Source organism: Antedon mediterranea, chromosome 2 (genome assembly GCF_964355755.1).
Source record: "Antedon mediterranea chromosome 2, ecAntMedi1.1, whole genome shotgun sequence".
NCBI lineage: Eukaryota > Metazoa > Echinodermata > Crinoidea > Comatulida > Antedonidae > Antedon > Antedon mediterranea.
Window position 1 is genome coordinate 9,700,806 of NC_092671.1, and position 19,736 is coordinate 9,720,541.

Below are 19,736 nucleotides of genomic sequence, written 5' to 3' on the forward strand. Positions count from 1 at the left end.
TCCCCTGAATAGGGATTTATCCGTATTATTCAAACACAACCCTCGTTTGTAGTGAGTAAGTGGCCGAGCGGTTAAGACAGTGGAACCGTAATTACGTAGCCATAACATCGGCAAGGGCCGGTTCGAGGCTCACTCACTCCATGGTTCTGGTGGTAGAACCAGTCTTCTCGGATAAGGACTATAAACCGTAGATCCAGTGTACACATCTAGCTCGTGTGCACTTTAAAGAACCTAGTACATCTTTCGAGACGAGTAGGGGGTTACCCCGGTGTATTAGTACATCACAGCCACTGATCACCAACTGGGCCCTCTGGGAGACCAGTCTTTGACTGAAGAGGTTACCCAGTATAAATATATATTTCAATTCAATTGTTTCATGGAAAATGTCCCCCAGGGGTGTCCCGAAACCGGCCTTAACGACAATAAATAATGACATTGAGGTGTATCATTGAGGTATAAGCGTTTTAAGGCTTACCGGTGACACTGGGCGTGCCTGTCAAAAAAAAACAGAACACCACCATTAAGTTGCTATGTAGAGACCCGTCAAGATTACCTCTTTTGAAGTGGAAACAATAGACCAAAGTTTCTAACAACATTGGAAACAATGCCAGTGTGTATACATGAAACAATAAGTATAATGTGGCTATGAACATAAGGTCTAATGACTATAATACGTACATATACAATGAATATTGATTAAGTTGCCTTTGGATGCTTAAATATTTAACAACTGATGTCTAGATCAAAACAGGACCTTGAAACCAGACAAGCATGCACTACATGGCGGGGTGGGGAAGATATTTCGCGGGTGTTGTATGGGCCCAAATGAGAAGGAGTATTTGCACTTGAAAGCCAAAATAGGCCTCGTGTATAGTGTACAACAACAATCTGCTTCGTCTCTGCTAACGTTTTACTGTTTATATTGATTTGTATCAAACTTATATACAGAACAGAACAACATAATGACAAATTAAAAACTACAAGATTTCATAGTTAATATTTTTTATTATATTTTCCCCACCACGGATTCGCCTTGGACGAATAAAGAGGGGTAATTCTTTATAGGAAAAAATGGCACAAACAATGCCTATGGAATATTGAACACTAAATAAAACTCTGGAAAATCGTGTTATGTTTCAGTGGCTTTCTTTAACATATCGTTTTATAAACGTTTTAATACTGTAAAATAGTTTCCAAGTTTAGTTTACAAATGCTTAATTTCACTTCAATTATAAAAAATTTCATTTTTCATAATAATTTTTGCAATAATCTTGTCTTTGAAGATTCAATTTTGCTGTTCAACTTTGATTGATCCAGAGATTATCAGAACTACACAAACTCTGTTTCAGAGTCCTAATTTTTTTCAGAATACATATCATTTTATTTCTAAAAATAATCGCCAGTAGGTGATAGTTAAATCATAAAGTATAATTACTGATAAACACTGAATTAAATAAAAAGTTAGTTGGCAAATTATAAATTATTTGTATATATGTGTAATCATACGACTACTGATTTAGTTCCGAGTTGAAAATTCTATTTCTACAATTGAGAAAATAAGTACACTATTTAATGACAAAAAAACCTGTGACAACTATCATTGTCACCTTATGGGGTCAGACGCTTAGGGTCACGTGGGAACATAGAAGTCTTACGAATGTTATCAAGTCCGAGGTACAACATGGTGACACGTTCCAAACCTATACCTCCACCGCCATGCGGAGGTGCTCCGAATTTGAAAGAGTCGATGTAAGATTGGATGGTATCCAAGGCTAAAAAAAAATATTTTTTCCAAAAACACAATGTCAGTAAAATAAGACAAAATACCAAAAATAATGTTGCAAAAAGCAAAGCACAATAAAATATGTTTACTTACGTATTTCATGCGCTTTTGCTCTCTCTACCAACAGTTCTGGGTCGTGGATCCTCTGAGCTCCTGACAAAATCTCTTCACCTCTCATAAACATATCGTAAGAGTTTGATGCTTTCTGTTAATTTAAAAAAAGGTAAAGTATTTTACTTCAAGGCTGTGTTTCCACAGCCAAAACAAAATTATTATTTTAATCAATAAAGTGTGCATGATCAGTCATTACCAATCACATTGCAACAATTTGTCCTTCTGGTAAAAGGTTAAAAATTGCATTTATCCAATAATTATCTGATTTGAATGAGATAATTATCGGTTAATTTTTCTCGAGTGTAATCGGTTAAACCCTGTTTCAACAGGTAGTTTATTGGTTAATTATCGGTAAATTGTTATCAGTTAATTTTTGGCTGCTGAAACAAAGCCTAAGATTCACCAGGACAGTGGTCGCAAACCAATTTTTATATACTTTCTTTTGCACTTACTGGATTGTTTGGATCAGGCATAGTGTAGAAAGGACGGACAGCCAATGGGTATTTGTCCAACATGTAGAAATCAGTGTCGTACTTCTTCTTTACAAGTCGTCCAAGGAATTTTTCATTAGGTGTACTATAAGACCAATATATATATACTGTAACCAACTAAACTACTTAGAAGATTCAAATGTAGGCAAGGAGTACATTTTCTGAATAATGATCTGTTTTAAATAAACTTTTTTAGTGAACTATAAAATTATTTATATTTAATATATAATATTAATATAAGAATATACTTAATATATTAAGTAACAAGTAGGTCAAAGCACTTTTACATTGCTATACAAATATATATATATTGTAGTTGACGTTATAAAAATATGTTTTATGTGGATGATGCCAGCATTCATAAAACAACTTTTATAAAGGTTTGAAGAGGCTACCTTTGTACAGTAGACAAGCTATACTAATATCCAGAGACTCTATCAAAACTACAAAGAAACATACCTTTTGTTCAATCTCAGTTTATTAATTCAAATATCAGCATAATAAAGAAACCAAAAATTTCTAATTTTATTTAGGCGATGGTAACATAAGATAAAATAAATAATTGTATCTGACGCACCTGAGATCATCTTCATCTCCCATTTCAACACCGTTATCTCTCAACATCTGAACAGCTTCAGGAAACTCCAGTATAAGTGGAGGATCAAGGAACTTGAAAGGTTCCGCGGGAAACTGCTTGCTGACCATCTTGATCTCACTTGCATATCGGTCACGCAAGCCAGCAAAAATGTAATTAAACATTTTGCCTATTACTTTCAAAACCTGTTAAGCACAACAAAGATAAAAATCTTTTTAGTAAAAATTTTCATTCAGAATATTTTAGAGAAATTGATTGACAATTCTATATTTCACAGAACACACAGCAAATATTGTATGAGGTTAAACCATGGAATAATAAACCAACTAAGGAAATATTATGCAAGAAGTTGATTTATTTCCAAAGGCATTCAAACATTTGTTGGTAACTAATGCAAATTAGGTGAACAGGTGAACATACTTTTATCCATTTTTTATATGACACTGTTTTCTACTATTGCCATGTTTTAACCTTGTAATTTTTGCTATTGTATTTTACCCCTTGGTGTCCTACTGTTTGTATTTTACCCCTTGGTGTCCTACTGTTTGTATTTTACCCCTTGGTGTCCTACTGTTTGTATTTTACCCCTTGGTGTCCTACTGTTTGTATTTTACCCCTTGGTGTCAAACTGTTTGTATTTTACCCCTTGGTGTCAAACTGTTTGTATTTTACCCCTTGGTGTCAAACTGTTTGTATTTTACCCCTTGGTGTCAAACTGTTTGTATTTTACCCATTTTATCATATTTTTACCCATTTTATCATATTTTTAATGTTTTTTATATACATGACAAGCAAGAACATTTTCGAGCCAGAGTGCTTGACAAAATAAAATAATTGAATTGAACTACGGCAGAAGCCCTCATTTCGGACACCCCTATTCTGGGGACACTTTATTGCTTTCAGGTGTCCACATAATAATAGAAGTTATTATTTTTATTTAATAGACCATACAAATATTGTGGGACCACACAAGGTACAGTATTACAATACAGTATTGTGTGTTTACTATTATAAGGTTTAATTGGATGTAAAACAAACAATTAATTTACCTCATGATAATGATAGTTAAAGGCCATTTCAACATCCAAGCCAACAAACTCTGTCAAGTGACGATGAGTATTGGAATCTTCTGCCCGAAAAACTATAGAAATAAGAAATAAGGAGTTGAATAGTGAATCTATTTACATTGATTGGCTAAATGGATGGATTAATGCATGCATGGGCAAGTCAATAGATGGGTGAATTAATGCACCAATATAAGCTTGAAATCGGTTATCTGAAGAAATGGATTTCCCATTTTATCAATTCATCATTATGGTATAAAATTAAGAAATAGGTCACATAACTAACAAAATGGTCATTGATAAACTCATTTTCAATGTGTTTTGATCTTTCCTAGATCACATACCCTTCAAATTATTGCATTTTTCTTGTTTGTTTTTAAATATTATTGTAAACTGTAATCAAGAAAGAAATTCAGAAGAGAGATGTAGAATTATGCGTAACAACTACCAATTATACAGAGAATTAATTTCTAGATTATAAATAAGGTAGATGGGAAATGTTGCCATAAGACAAAGTACTCTACTAACTTCCTCCAATTGTAAAAACTCTATCAAAGTCACTACAAATTGCCATCTGTTTGTAAAGTTGAGGAGACTGAGCAAGAAAGGCTTTTGTCTTGAAATATGAAACCTGGAAGACGTTTGCACCACCTTCACTTGCAGCTGTACATAAAAAAAAAGAAATAATACTGTATCAACTTTTTTTATGACACAAAATCATTACTGGAAATATTCATAAAAAATATGTTATTATGTACCATTGAACAAATACATGACAAAAGATAACAGGGAAGTAAATTATTTTTATACCTAATCTCATATTAAACTTAGATAGTGTTGCTGCATTGACTGGAATATAAATCAGTGACATGATTTGAACCAAGACCTTGGGATGCAAACATGTCAACAACTAAGACACAGTACCAACTCTTAAATCAATTATTACAGTAGATCAAATATTGTAGTATAGTAGTAAATAAAATAAAATTACATTTAATAATTAAGACAAATTAATTTATTGTTGAAATAAAAACTAAGTTAATAAACCACCTGATATAATCTTTTGTGTATGTAAAAGTTAATGAATCACCTGATATAATTTTTGGTGTATGTATTTCAGTAAAACCCTCTGCTCTCAATGCTTCCCTAAATAGTTCACAAACACCGCCCTCTATTCGAAATATAGCCTGGTTAGTTGTCGTCTGAAAAAAGAATTCATACATTTAAATAATGTTTTTTGCAAACAAACATGATTATTACATTTTTAAAAAAGGGATAAGGGATTTAAATTCATACGATACAATAAAATTAATCTATTATGCGAGATTGAAACTGAAAATTGACTAATTCTGTTTATTTGTCATGATGTAACAAAAACATTTTGTATAATGAAAATAAACTGATCTCTTAAATTAAACTGTTTGTGGTGTTGTGTAAAACTTATTATTACTATATATTATTTGTATTAATTTGAATTAATATGTCATTAATTTCATGTTGATTTAAGAAACTTTTGGTACTTTAGGTTATTATCATTACTTTCACACTACTATCATTAATATTACATTTTTATTAATATTATTATATATTTTGTAGTTAGCATTATTTTTAGTAAATTTTGTTTGTAGAACACACCTTCATGTCGAAGTGTGCCACCGTTAGAAAAGTGTATGTTCAATAAATTATTATTATAATTAGCTAACCCTAAGATCAATGATTCTGTTGTCCAATCGTGTGTCCTGATTAACAGTTGGTCCTTGGTTACCATCCTCATCCTCCGTCACCGGTCTGGATGCATCATCAATTTGTAATGGTAGTCTAGGCTCAGCAGCACTTATAACAAACATCTATAAATAAAGTAGAACGTGATAATTAGCCAAATTAGTAGACTTCCCTAATCAACTGCAATAGACGTTCTGAACCTACTGTATACTGATATACATGTACAGAAGGGCTAGAAACCTTTTCTATCCACTAGCAAATCTTTGCTAGTTGTACACAATCTAACAAAATGAGCAAACTAACAAGGAAAAAATATGTGAGTGATATTCCCAGATATGGTAGTGATACGACATCATCATGTCCATATATGGACACATCACATATTTTGTCACATCAAGTTTGATAGAAACCAACTGGTTTTTTACCTGTTTGACATGAAGCTCTACATCTTGTTGAGTACATCCTTCAACCGCTTGTCCCACTTTAAGGACAGTGCCTTCAATGTCCACAATTGACTCTTTAGTAACACTAAGAAAAACGATTTACAAAAGTTAACAAATTTGTTTTATACTCTTGTCTGTGTATAATATAAGTATTTAAAGATGTTGTGCCTCCCAAAAATATGAAAAATGAAGATTAATAAATTTACATTTTTTCAGGTAAAGAATTTGTTTTTATCCAGTTTTTGGTCAAAGTGAATAACTATTATGTGACATTATATCTTTAAATAAATGTTTCTATTAATCAAATATCCACCACAAATTTAAGTTTTAATTAATGTTTATATTATGAATAATAATAGTATCTTACGTTGCAGCAAATTTAACCATTCCTTTACTGACGATTTCACTAACTGCTACCAGCCCCTGTATAGTAAACTGTTGCTGACGAAGGACAATAAAACATTGTTTACCTGTTTAAAAAAAAAAAAAAATTAATTGAACCAATACCAATAAATAAAAGCACTCAGAAACTGAGTGAAGTACTTGGCAAAATATTGTAAAAGAGGTTGCATGTTGATGTTTTGGCCCATACAGATTGTTCTTTTTTATTTGTGAAGTTATCAATGAACCAATTTTCTTCAATTTCAATAGGCAAGTTCTGTATGTATATACCTATTAACACTGAAATATCCAGAATAATAACTGTAGGCGCTATCGTGCTAACAAACAAAGCAAGCACTAAATGACTTAATACTTGGAAAAATAAAATTTTGCTGAGTATTAAGTCATTTAATGCTATTAACAAGAGAATTAATTGTATAAAGATTGTAAAAATATATACCAATTTATGTGGTTCTTTATAATATGCAGTAGGATATTATTTTTTTACAAATTTGATTTTGATACGGCAGCCATGTTGAGGACTCCCTGTCCTTTTTACATTATTTTGCTGCCACCTAGTTGACCATCTAGTTAGTATAATATAAATGGTATTATATACCATAAGAATTAAATTAAACTACCTTTACTACGACTTGTATGTAACCTTGCACGTAGCCATACCGTCTCACCATCCTTTTCTACTCCTAGAGTTTGAAGCTTTATGAGAGTGCGGTCTACAGTTAAAACAAGATAAGAAAAACTTATAAAAATATACATACAGTAGAAAAAACTTGGTAAGGCTAGAACGAAACATTATCAACTTCATTGCATAACTTTAAATATCATAATACAGTACAGTATGTGATGTCAAATGCCAAGAATGAAGTTTACTGACCTGGGACATTCTGAGACTGAATGAGAGGTGCGACACCATAACGATCTTTTGCAAAATCATCCACTTCTGTTGCCTCCACCTCAGCTGCCTAACACAATAAATAACAAACCGAAAAGGGTGAAATTATACCACATTTAAACAAAAAATCAAAAATCAAAAATACTGGTCTCACAATCAATAGCTTTTTGTCAAATTAAACACACTCAGGACAGGGCTACACTGGAAAGAAATAAAATAATTATGGCACCAAATAAAAAATCAATCAGATACTAGGACTATCTACAAACCTGTTTTGCTGCCTTTTCAGCTTTCTTTGCAGCCTTTTCTGCTTCTTTTTGCTGCTTTTTCAATGCTTTTTTAGACATTGGTTGACCATCAGGCCTGAAATAAAACAATATGGAAAGAATTACAAACATAAAATAAGATACAGTAGGCCATTTAAAGCATTCAGAAGAACCACATTATGGTGAAACTTTCAGGACAGAATTATTAGGGGTTGGTAGTAGTGAAGACATAGGCCTATTTCATTTTTTGTTTTAACAAAAATATTTTACAGTATTTACTGTATGTAGCAAGTCCATGTTTGTCAGGCACAGCCTGAACTGAGTAATATATAAGCAGATCTAGCTAGCCTCCGTCTAGCCTAGCAGCTAGTTAGTACTAGAGAGAGGCCTACTACTACTAAGCCTATCCCTCCCCAGATAGGCTAAACTAAGCCTGTCTGGGCTGGGTCTAGCCTACCCTTACTCACTCACACACAGTCTGGGTAGGCCTACTTACAATACTATCATAGAATAATGCTCACCCCAGTGGCATATCGCCTTGATCGGCAGACATGTTTTTTATAGAAAGTTGAGTGGCCGAATGTGTGGAACAAAATGAAATAAATGATGCAATATGCAGCAAATGTGGGCCAGGCCTACAGTTAGTCCAGCTAGACGAAGCAGACACGTTGAAGAACAACAGCAAGAGGCCCTTTAAAAAGACAGGAGCCCTCAACGACCGAATTGCCGGTACAGTTTTCTGAAAGTGTACAAATGTTTTTAAAATATTACATAAAATAAATTTAAAAACGTATCTAAACAACAATGAAATAAATATAATAATGTTATACAACTTTATTAAAAAAAAAAATATGTGACAGGAATGCTAAAGAAAAAAAATCACCTGGCCGATATGGGGCTCGAACCCATGACATTCGCGTTATTAGCACGACGCTCTGCCGACTGAGCTAACCGGCCTTGGCATGCTGAAAGCCATTACAAATGATACTTTACACTTTACTCTCTGTATATTCTTTTCTCGCCAGCTATTTTAAAGTTGTCAAAATCATAGTTGTTTCAAGCGGATAGTGAAAATGTAGAATGTATCAAATATTGTGTCATCAAACACCTGTACAGCAGAAAACCAGACTATATGTTACATTTTTGGTCCAGACTTTGGTCCGAGGGCGCTAGACCCACGTGTAAGAACATTAATTTTTCAAAACGTATAGAGGGCGCTAAACAACCTTTTGATATATTATTTTTCAACAGAATATCAAATATTTAAGATTTTTTTTTACATTACACCACTGTGTGGATCTAAACCACTCCACACCCACAACCAACCCTTGCCCAGTTCCCTGCCTCATCTATTATTAGTAGACTATATACATCTGTAATGTCTACTGGTTAATATCCTAGATAAGACCGTCTTTTTTATGATGGATTCGCAAACATTTAGCGGTGCAGCACATTCACGATATTTAAAAACCCAAAGATAAATATATCTCAGATATGAACAGATGTTATTATTAGTTTTGCTGGTAGATACTTAACTGACATATCAGTGGTTATGGCGACCGTATTGAGCACCTGCAGCAGGTCGATTTAGAGGTATGTAAAAGTATAAACTCCAAGAGCTGTAGTGATCACTAGTTGGGGACCCCAATATACACCTACCCGATATAGATTTAAAATCACAATCAGTGAGGCATTCTTATAAATAATATTGTTGTCCTATTTACTGTTTCTTTATTTAGGTTCACTCCACCACTCTTTAGAACATCAGGCATTACCTACACCAGGTAACATTCCTATTAGAGTCGTGGTGTTTTGTTGGTTGTGTCTTTCCATATTTACTTGTGTCTACAAGACAAAACTGTATTATTAACATGTTTCATAATTTATCTATCAATATGAGATATTTTGTAGAATCTTCCTTTTCAGTAAAATTATATATATAATTAAATCATCTTTAAATAAATACCTTTTCCTACATTACGGTATTATTGTGCACATATGCCACTAGTTTAGAACCATTTTATGGATGAGAGACTAATCGTGACACTTTCTTTGTCAACCTTTGCGCTGAAGCCCACACCCGCTAATTATTAACGTACAATAATCACCTCTTCTTCAGGTATGTCTAGTACTGTGGACAGAGATTCAGCACTATCGATGAGACACTTATTAATGTTCATTATCTCAGTGGGATCGTGCTTATCTGAAGAGAGCAGCAATCCTCTCGTTGATTGTCCGGTATTGAGATATGCAGACGGCTGCAGTGTCCCTAAACATTTACCAGCACCGTATAAAGACACATTTCAACCAGCGTGCAACCGTCACGATTTGTGTTACAAATGCGTAAGTTGACGTTAAAATGTTTAAATAGTACTTGCATCGGTTAGCCAGTGTGGTCCCGGTCCAAGTCCTCTGTTTCTACATTCCCAATATGGTATAAGCCCGTACAGCAAGAACAGTGAATTACGGTATGCCTAATATACAGTATTTCAAATGCTAGTAAAAGATGGTACCGTAGGCCTATAATCACACTGTGATTTTTCAAATTTCATAAATAACGGCACACTTTTTTTTCTCAGTCCCTGACATGATCCATGCATCGTGTTCAGTTCAAACAATTATACGGTTGCAGAGTCATATTTATTATACGGTTGTACGTGTACACAACGTAACGCAAGGACGCAAACGCAACGCAAGCGTTTTAACCAATAACAAGCGAAGTTATAGACAGTTAGCAATCACAAGCGAATAAGCCACCGCTTGTGATTAGTCAATTCACTTGCGTTGCGTTACGTCCTCGTGTTGCGTCACCAGTGGGAACCACGCTTAAGCTTGGTTCCCACTAGAACGTAACGCAACGACGTAGACGCAACGCAAGCGTTATAACCAATGACAAGCGAAGTTATAGACAGTTAGCAATCACAAGCGAATAAGCCACCGCTTGTGATTGGTCAATTCACTTGCGTTACGTCCTTGTGTTGCGTCGCTAGTGGGAACCACGCTTAATTCGCCATGTTGGCCTACACATATCCTATAGTTAAAAGTATAATTTCAACCTTTTTTAAAGGGTCAACAATACGGATGGGATAGGCAAATATGCGACAAGGAATTCTACCTGGATATGCAGAAGTTCTGTGACGATACCACCCTACCAACTATCTGCCATTTAAACGCAGCCATATACTACGAAGCAGTGAAGCTTCTTGGCGGATCATCCTACTCTAGCCTATCTCCTGAACTCTGCCAGAATCCATGCGTAATTCCCTACGCAAAACCCGTATCATTCGTCTCTCACTCTGTGGTTGAACACCGGGTAGATGCAGTTCTCCAAAAGTGGGAATTGAATAAAAATCACGTGCATAAACTAACGATGAGTTTTCGTAATGTAACCAATCAAACAGAAACACCGAGTGACGTAGCTTCACGGGTTTTAACAGACATACTGACGAACAAGCGACTGAAATCTGTAGACGTGTAAACAATAGTAAACGATATACCCATATTTATTTTTATTTATTTTGCCCATAAGCTGTTTACATTCCTATAAATCCAAAAAGACAAGCATCTGAGCTAGAGAGTACAACAATTAAATTAACCAATACAAAATATGCCGAAATATTAAGTTCTAAATGTAACAATTACTATCCACAATAAAATTTTAACTGGTAAATTATTGAAAAAACTGATACAGTACCGTAATTTAATATTTATCCACTATAATCGGTCTTTATACGACAAAAATTGAAGGCTATAGCATCGATGGTGTCAAAATAATAGTATATTCAATAAACTAAGATACATTATTAGTGAAGTTTTGTTATTTCTTTACTACTAATTCAAATTTCGGAAAACATGGTGCCAACAAAAACACACATTACACACCAGAGTCAAACTAAACCCGGAGCAGCAGGCTAATTTTATAATAAGCCCACAATTCCTATTTCTGCGTGTGTCAAATTGTTCATAGAAAGATTTTCTTTTGTTTCAAACTATTTTTCGGATGAGTAGGTACGGTAACATTACTGGATGATCATTCCATGGAGTGATAACCATTGTCTAATCTAGCGTTAATCGATATTGGTAAATCTGTACCTCTATTGTATTATATCGATTACCAACCAGGGGTATAGGGAACAGGCTACGTAGACTACATCAAAACAAATGGAATTAAATATGGATAACTCTGGGTTTCCATCTGAAAGCCAAACTCCTCGTCGAGTCACGTTTTCGCGTAACGAAGAAGTTGTCAAGCAAGATAACGTACTGTTTGACATTACGGATCCCCAGCCGAGACCCTCTGACGTTTCATACGTAACCGTTAGCTTAAGTGACAACGAAGGCCCATCTCCCCACAACGATGGAGGAACCCGTGTCATCAACACAAAGAACGCTGTTCCCGGTGGACATCATGTGGATACGACGGTAGAAAAATCTGCCCAGCTCTCAAGCGTATATGAAAGCTTCCTTTCGAGGGTGGGATTTGGAAAGTTCCATCTTGTTTTACTGGTTGTTGTTGGATTGTGTTTGTTTTATTGTGGGTTATGGATGGTAGTAGTCGGATACTATGTACCTGATATTGTGAGAGATCTGTGCCTAACGGAAAATGACACTGGGTGGCTACGTAAGTAATAATAATTATCATTTTATACAGTAAGTAACTCAACAGAAATTGAAATATAAATGTATTTCTTTTATAATTAGTCTTAAAAGTTCAAGGAATAGTGATGAATTATAGGATTGTAGACCTACAGTACTCATGTGATTGATTATGTACACTAAAACGATTAGCTTAATGATATAAATATCTAAATACTCCATGGTTAAGACATGATATAATAACATTGGCCTATTCCTGCAATACTACTAAGAAAGCATTTAATGGACCAAATGTTAAAAAAATAACGTATGTAGAATCACTCATTTAGTACACCCCTTCAGGAGACACCATGGACGTATAGTACTAAAGTCCATGGAGGCACTCATTTTAAGGAACTATGTTATAATGCAATTTCATAATATAGAGGGTAGGATAAGTTTCAACAAATTAATAGTTTATTTTATACCTCATCTATAATTCTATTATTTATATAGGTGGGAGTATATTTGTGGGACCTCTGACATCAGCGATTGTGTGGGGATGTGCATCCGATTTGTCTGGACGCAAGCCCATACTGGTTACATCTTTGGTTGTTGCCGGTATTTTTGGTCTTCTAAGCTCGGTTGTCGAATCTTACGGTGCTATGGTGTTCTCGTTAGTACTATGTGGAATCGGGTAAGTTTAGTACGAAAACTCGTATACAGAATGGCAATCATGTTGATGATTATTATGAAGATAATTGCATTAAAATCTGTATTAATGGACGCCTTCGGGACCTAACAAATATTTTGAATGGATGGGTTGATTCCTTATACATTATTTTGCTTTTCATACGTTTAAGTATTCCATTAATTGGAGTGAAAGTGTCCTGAATAAGGTGTGTCTCGAAGATGGTCCTACCAGGGAAGAGTTAAATTAAGAGTTAATTTAATTCTTCCCTGCTCCTACTGTATAATTATTAACAAATCTTCTGTCCCAATTAATGGGATACTTAAGGATGATACATACAATAATGTGGTAATGTTAATGTGGTTTAGAATAATATTAATTTCTTGTATGTATATTGTAATGATGTAACAAAATGAATAAGAATCGTTTCTATTTACTTACTTACTTTACTTACAGACTTGGCGGTGTTATTCCAGTTTCTATTGTCTACTATTATGAATTCCTGCCAAAGAGTTTTCGTCTCAGACATTCTGTGGTACCAGTTATCTTTATTGTGTTGGGCAGTTTATTTGTTCCACTAATAACTACTGGGTTAGCGTCATACGAAGTCAGTACGTATTGATATGTAGGATTAATAAAGAAGAAATCCATTTCTTTTTATATATTGCATGACTATTATATTGTTTAAAGGTTTGCATGGCAAAATAAAAAAGTTGATATAAAGATTGCGGTGCACCACGTATATTAGTTCTGAAAAGAACTATCGAGTTTCTCGACGTTTCGATCAATATGCTTTGATCGTCCTCTCTCAATGAAATTAATATTTTGATATGGAATTTAAATTCAAAATAGGACTGTGCTGGAAATCACTTTCGTGCACGGCTCATCCGAGATTTTTTTGTAAACAAAAAAAAAACAACGCCGCATTAAGTAGGCCTATACAAAGGTGACTTTTGTACTGTTTTTGTCTTTCTTACAGCAATTCACTATTACGATAACAAGCCATTCGAAGCCTGGAGGATTTCTCTGATTCTGTTTTCTCTTATGTGTGTCTGTCTGGCTGGTGTTGTTTTCTTTGTCTTACCAGAAAGCCCAAGGATTCTAATACAGGTTAGAAACCAGACAGACACTTATATTTACAGGGGATAGATGAGTATCCAAGCTAGAAATGAATTGGCCTAATTTTGCTTTGTTTTAAAGGCTGTTCCTTTTTAAGCGAGTCCTTCCGAAGAATCTCTGGGTGACCTATGATTTATCTTTTTCAAATATTGCAGTAAAATCTTACACTACTATAGTAATATCGAATTGATTGACCTCCAAACCAAATCCTACACACAACGCACCACAAAGGTCTCCTTTTTATAATTAAATAGGACAATTTCTGAATTTATTTATATTAAAAGCAAATAAATAAATAATATTATTGCTGTATTTACAGGGCGGTATGTGGATGGAGTGTGTCGATATATTGGCGAAAATTCATAAATGGCACAAAGGAAAAACAGGCAATGACCTATTTAGACAAGAGGTATTAACAAGACGAACACATTTTGTTTGTCGTCATTGATATTATGAAGTGAAGTATCATAGGAATAATTGGTAATACAGCATCTCATTTATATCACATGTGGAGCCTGTATCGTGTTAGATTAAGGGTTGGGTTACTACTATATACATGGGTAACACATGTGATGTTGTATTACCAATATTCCTATGATACTTTGGAAATAGATACAGTACAGAGAATCGGCTGATAATCCGCACCATTCAATTCGACGTTTATAGCAGACGTCGAGCGCTGCGATTGGTTTTCAGTTTACCGCCGCCACTGGCTTAACATTCACTTTTATTATAGCATCCCTTCTATACTATATTTTTGTATTTGTGTTTTACTAACTCGTTGTGTATTTTTAGATGAACGAGTCTGATTTACGTCGTCTTGCACCATCCTTGCCGTCAGTGGACTCAAAGGCAAATGAAACTTACATACAAAAGTGTGTTAACTGGATGAAGAAAGTAAGTCCAATTTGATAACTAACCGGGTCAGTTTTATCGACTATACTTTTTACTGAAAGAATAAAATCCATGAAAACGAGACCTATCTCTATACCATAGACAAACACTGTTATCCGATTTATGCCATCTCTAGATATCTATAATAATTACCAACACTTTCATTTCGTTTAGTAATGTGTATTCTTGTTTTGAATATTAGAGGAAAATGGTGAATAAAGGTGGCGTTATACTTCGAAGCGAAGATCGGACGCAGGGATCGGACGCGATTGAGATGAAAGCTTTTAAATAGACCTTATCAAGATTTAAAATAATGTTAATTTATGTTACATTATTATATCATTGTAGATTATATCAAAATTAGGAAAGGTATTAACTCAGCCTCTCTCACAGTACACGAACCCGTTGGTTATTTGTGTTTTCTGTTTCTCGTTCGGGTGAGTAAACATTCTTAAATTTTGAAAAATTGGTATTGAATTGAACATTGCCATGGTCAGAAGAGAGCCATCACTTGAGGCCATTGTTTGTGACCTATGTTTTAATATTGATTATTGTCATTGCAATTTAGATTTATTGGTTGGACGTTATGGTTCCCAGTGGCAATCAACTCCTTACAAACTGACGTCTACCAAGAAAACCAGCAGATTTCAAAATACAATAATCTGAGTGACGATGCCTATCCGAACGACATCAGTATACATCGTTTTGAATACGTCACATTCAACAACGTAACGTTTAACAACTTACTGATCAGTGATACAGAGTTCTATCGCTGTACCTTCGAAGATTGTACGTTCTACAATATCCTGTCGACAACGACGATTTTCAACCGCTCTACTCTTATCAACACTCTCTTTGAGAGAACGGACTTTCAAGATCATAATTTTATAGACACGGAGAATCGAGTGTTTCTAGACACCCGGGGGTGTAGCTCAGTAGTCTCATTTGCCCCTACAGAGGCCTATTGGAAAATGTTTGCGGGCGCTCTATGTGGGGTCGTCAGCGTCGGAATAGGAATTGGTGTTTTGGAATTACTTGGTCCAAAGTTTCTACTTGGTAAGACTTGGTAAAAAAAACGAAACAAAATGTTCTTGTCATGATTATGGTGGTGGTTGTAGTGTGACGATGATGACAGCATCGATGAAAATAATGGTGGTGGTGGTATTGATAGACGTAATGAACAGACGAAGTAAAGATATATTGTCCCCTAAAAAATATTTTTTAAAGTTTTTTTTATATGCCATTTTAATATCACATTATAGTTATGCACTTTGACAAAAAACTGGACCAACAAAAAATTATTTACCTGAAAAAAATGTAATTAAAAGCAAAAAATACTTAAAATAGTTTTTTGTTAAAATTAAACGTTTCTTTTGTCTTTTTATAAGTGAAGTAATTTTAATTTTTTTTTAAAGAATAAATAACTTTATTAAAACTGCAAAATGGTCTATTTAAAGTCTGATTTTATAAATCTTCATTTTTCATGTTTTCGGGGAACAATACATCTTTAATATAATGATAAACGAACGACGTTCAAACGGAACATAAGAAACGTATAAGAAATAAAACTAAAATATTTTTTCAATATTGTTATAGTTATTGTATCAGGGTTAACATCGATTGTAGTGTGCTTTGCATGGACAGCTAACAGTGTGGGTGCTGGTGCTACACTTAATGCCTTCTTCCAGTTATTTGCAACACCCGGATGGTGCGTGCTCGTTGCGCTCACGACTGCGTATTTTCCAACAAGTAACAGGTAAAGCGTAGTGAAAATAAAATCAATCAATAAAGCAAATTTGATCACAAATATGACATAATTTTACATAATTTTGACATAAATATTTTAAAAAAAACAAATATGTATAGTGCTGAAGAGTATAGACATGTATGCCGTCCAGAGTAATTGTATATTGGCCTAGTGTTTTTCGTGCCGCTCCTTTAAGCTTGGTTCCCACTAGGACGCACCGCAAGGACGTAGACGCAACACAAGCGAGTTGACCAATCACACGCGATTGTTCGAAAAATCTATCTCTTGTGATTGGTTAAATCACTTTGCGTTGCGTTACGTGCTTACGTTGCGTCCTAGTGGGAACCTAGCTTAATTTGGGTTTATTTACCACTGTATGCAAAATCTCAATGCGCTTACCATTGTTATTAATATTATGCTGTAGGTATACGTTATCACTAACCAGGATCCGATGGGTGTAGGCCTAGTGTTTAAAAATTAAAAAACAAGAAAAAACGTTTCGGGATTCCGTACGAACCTAGAGTCCGGAGTCTTCTCCGTTCACAGACCGAATCCGGGCCCAGTGCGTAGAGTGGTTTAGGCTACGTGCCATATCGATCCCCAGTCCAAAACCTGATTGCTCAAATATAATGGTGTGATGATATAATCAGTACGCCAGTTCAAAAAGATTCTGCTTTATTTGATTTTGTTTACCTTTGTTGAATACCTGTCTCTATCCTGGTGGTCTGTCTATACACATGTTTCAAGTTTATTAAACAAAGTTTAACCAAGGCAGTTGTTAGTTAGAGTGCCTGGTTTAACGCAAATATTACGTCCAGTATAGACAGGGTAGCTGTTATGCAGCAGCATTTAATAATAATAGAAAATAAACTTAATATCGGAAATGGTGTTAGCTGGTTATCAGTAACTCACCGCCATAATAGTCTCCGTGTGGTGATATATGAGGTAGAGATAAAGATAATCGTTGTTTTATTTTCACTTCAAGATGTATTTAACAGGAAAGAATGTAAACAGTAAACACGAAGCAGCTATCACCATTTTGTGGTCGTTTTAAGCGCGTGTCACTGCCACAAGATTTTCATTAAGCCCTGTCTACACTATGAAACTAGTTTGACAAAAGTTTGATAGTGTAGGCCTAGACATAGCTTTAGAAATATGAAATTGTTTCCTATAATTTTGTTATAAATAATATTTTAAAGGGGATCGGCTGCTGGACTAATGGTTACCGTCGCAACAGCGGGCGGACTGATTGGCATAGGCATCATGGGAAGTCTTTCGTTTGATGTTAGTGAAGCATTACGGATTATTTTAACAGTTCTTTTGCTGATCGTTACAATAGTTGTAACTTTTATGAAGATTGTAGATCCACGAGAAATCATGACTTCGACCTTCTAATAATGCAGAGTGTTTGGGATTGGAGCAACGACTCTCTCTCGACTTGAACCAAGTGCCATGGAAAGTTAACTGATAACCAGAAGAGGATTCCTTTACGAGACACCACATCCATTTTGTGTGTCAATTAAACCAGTAGAACCCATCCTTTGAGACACCCCTATTCAGGGGACACCCTTTCCTGTTACACGTGGGCAGTATGTTTAACACTGTGGTCAATCCATTCAAGGAACACTTGATTGGTCCTGGTTGTCTCCCCTTATATAGGGAATTAGATTAAGAGAACAATAAGTAATGGTCACACAATATTACGAAGATGGCCTATTTTATTGATAATCTCTAGTATAAGATGTCGACAGGGTAAATATTTAAATTCTAAAATGTAACCGTTTAAATTAATGAAAATAAGTATATAGTTTAGAATAGATTTGAATTTATATAACATACTTGAATATTAGCTTAGGATGGATACTTGTAAGAATATTTAAATTGCTGGATTATTTTATTGTCAAATTAAAGTGTATTTTAATTACTACATGGATTATAACTATAACTTGCCGTGGCGCCCTCATCGTCACTTTATTACAAACTTTAAAATGAAACTTCAAAATTGTTGAAGAGAAAGCGGAAATAAAGTTGAGTAATTTGTTACAAATAATAATTATGAATTAACTAAAATCACTCAGACAATGCTGGGAAATTATTACAGAAAGATTACATTTAGAAAGTAAATGTGATAAAAGGATTTAGCATAATCTGGTTGGTATCGTAGGCCTATTTGTATGAATTGTCCATTATGCTTATGAATCATGACTTAGCTTAAAACTTAAAATATATCATTAGAAACAATGTTTTGAGTGATCAATTAAGTAATAAAATTATAATAATTAGTCGCATTAATCTGTGTGAGCATTATGTTGTGTATTATGTAGTGTATATATATATCATAAGTACGACACTAGATAATGATTAGGTAGATAGAATGGTGGTGACGGTTATGATTAGGATAATGACGATGATGATAAAGACGATGATGATGATGATGACGATGATGATGATGACGATGACGATGATGATGATGATTATGAAGTTGATGATATTGATGATGATGATGATGACGATGATGATGATGACGATGATTATGGATGATGACGATGTTGATGACGACGATGATTATGAGTTGATGACGACGATGATGACGATAAAGAAGATGATGATGATGATCATGATAATGATGATGATGATGATGACGATGATGATGATGACGATGATTATGGATGATGACGATGATGATGACGACGATGATTATGAGTTGACGACGATGATTATGAGTTGATGACGATGATGATGACGATAAAGAAGATGATGATGATGATGATGATGATGATGATAATGATGATAATGACGATGAGGACGATGACGACGATGACGACGATGACGACGATGATGACGATGATAATGATCATGAAGATGGTGATGATAATGATCATGAAGATGATGATGACGATGATTATGAAGATGATATTAATGATAATTGTGATAATAC

General features: G+C 34.5%; 2 protein-coding genes, 1 long non-coding RNA gene and 1 other non-coding gene across 4 annotated transcripts; 2 read left to right on the forward strand and 2 right to left on the reverse strand.

Annotated features, from left to right (window-relative positions):
* Nucleotides 1–729: 729 nt before the first annotated feature.
* On the reverse strand, nt 730–8,450 carry LOC140040324 (aspartate--tRNA ligase, cytoplasmic-like). Its single transcript, XM_072086183.1, has 14 exons — nt 8,294–8,450; nt 7,776–7,869; nt 7,489–7,576; nt 7,235–7,327; nt 6,580–6,682; nt 6,195–6,297; nt 5,751–5,894; nt 5,138–5,249; nt 4,576–4,710; nt 4,033–4,124; nt 2,966–3,168; nt 2,350–2,473; nt 1,877–1,988; nt 730–1,772 (listed from the first exon to the last, which is right to left on the reverse strand). Exons 1-14 carry the CDS (start codon nt 8,323–8,325, stop codon nt 1,609–1,611), a joined length of 1,599 nt encoding a protein of 532 aa, XP_071942284.1. The 5' UTR covers nt 8,326–8,450; the 3' UTR covers nt 730–1,608.
* A 206-nt stretch (nt 8,451–8,656) lies between these two features.
* Nucleotides 8,657–8,729, reverse strand: Trnai-aau (transfer RNA isoleucine (anticodon AAU)). Its single transcript has one exon. It is a non-coding gene; the product is annotated as a tRNA-Ile (tRNA).
* A 415-nt stretch (nt 8,730–9,144) lies between these two features.
* On the forward strand, nt 9,145–11,529 carry LOC140040329 (uncharacterized). Its single transcript, XR_011842707.1, has 3 exons — nt 9,145–9,365; nt 9,892–10,115; nt 10,840–11,529. It is a non-coding gene; the product is annotated as an uncharacterized lncRNA (long non-coding RNA).
* Nucleotides 11,530–11,945: 416 nt separating this feature from the next.
* LOC140039257 (synaptic vesicle glycoprotein 2B-like) lies at nt 11,946–19,111 on the forward strand. Its single transcript, XM_072084861.1, has 10 exons — nt 11,946–12,393; nt 12,864–13,044; nt 13,495–13,649; nt 14,018–14,148; nt 14,477–14,566; nt 14,953–15,054; nt 15,400–15,488; nt 15,620–16,107; nt 16,648–16,807; nt 17,998–19,111. Exons 1-10 carry the CDS (start codon nt 11,946–11,948, stop codon nt 18,191–18,193), a joined length of 2,040 nt encoding a protein of 679 aa, XP_071940962.1. The 3' UTR covers nt 18,194–19,111.
* The last annotated feature ends 625 nt before the right edge of the window (nt 19,112–19,736 follow it).

Excerpts from the sequence above, each read along its gene's own strand:
- LOC140040324 (XM_072086183.1), bottom strand. The coding sequence starts at position 8,325 with ATGTCTGCCGATCAAGGCGATATGCCACTGGG. Across the intron at positions 7,870-8,293 it reads CAAGGCGATATGCCACTGGG|GCCTGATGGTCAACCAATGT; the intron begins GTGAGCATTATT and ends GTTTTATTTCAG. Across the intron at positions 6,683-7,234 it reads ACATACAAGTCGTAGTAAAG|GTAAACAATGTTTTATTGTC; the intron begins GTAGTTTAATTT and ends TTTTTTAAACAG.
- LOC140039257 (XM_072084861.1), top strand. The coding sequence starts at position 11,946 with ATGGATAACTCTGGGTTTCCATCTGAAAGCCAAACTCCTCGTCGAGTC. Across the intron at positions 12,394-12,863 it reads AAATGACACTGGGTGGCTAC|GTGGGAGTATATTTGTGGGA; the intron begins GTAAGTAATAAT and ends TTATTTATATAG. Across the intron at positions 14,567-14,952 it reads ATGACCTATTTAGACAAGAG|ATGAACGAGTCTGATTTACG; the intron begins GTATTAACAAGA and ends GTGTATTTTTAG.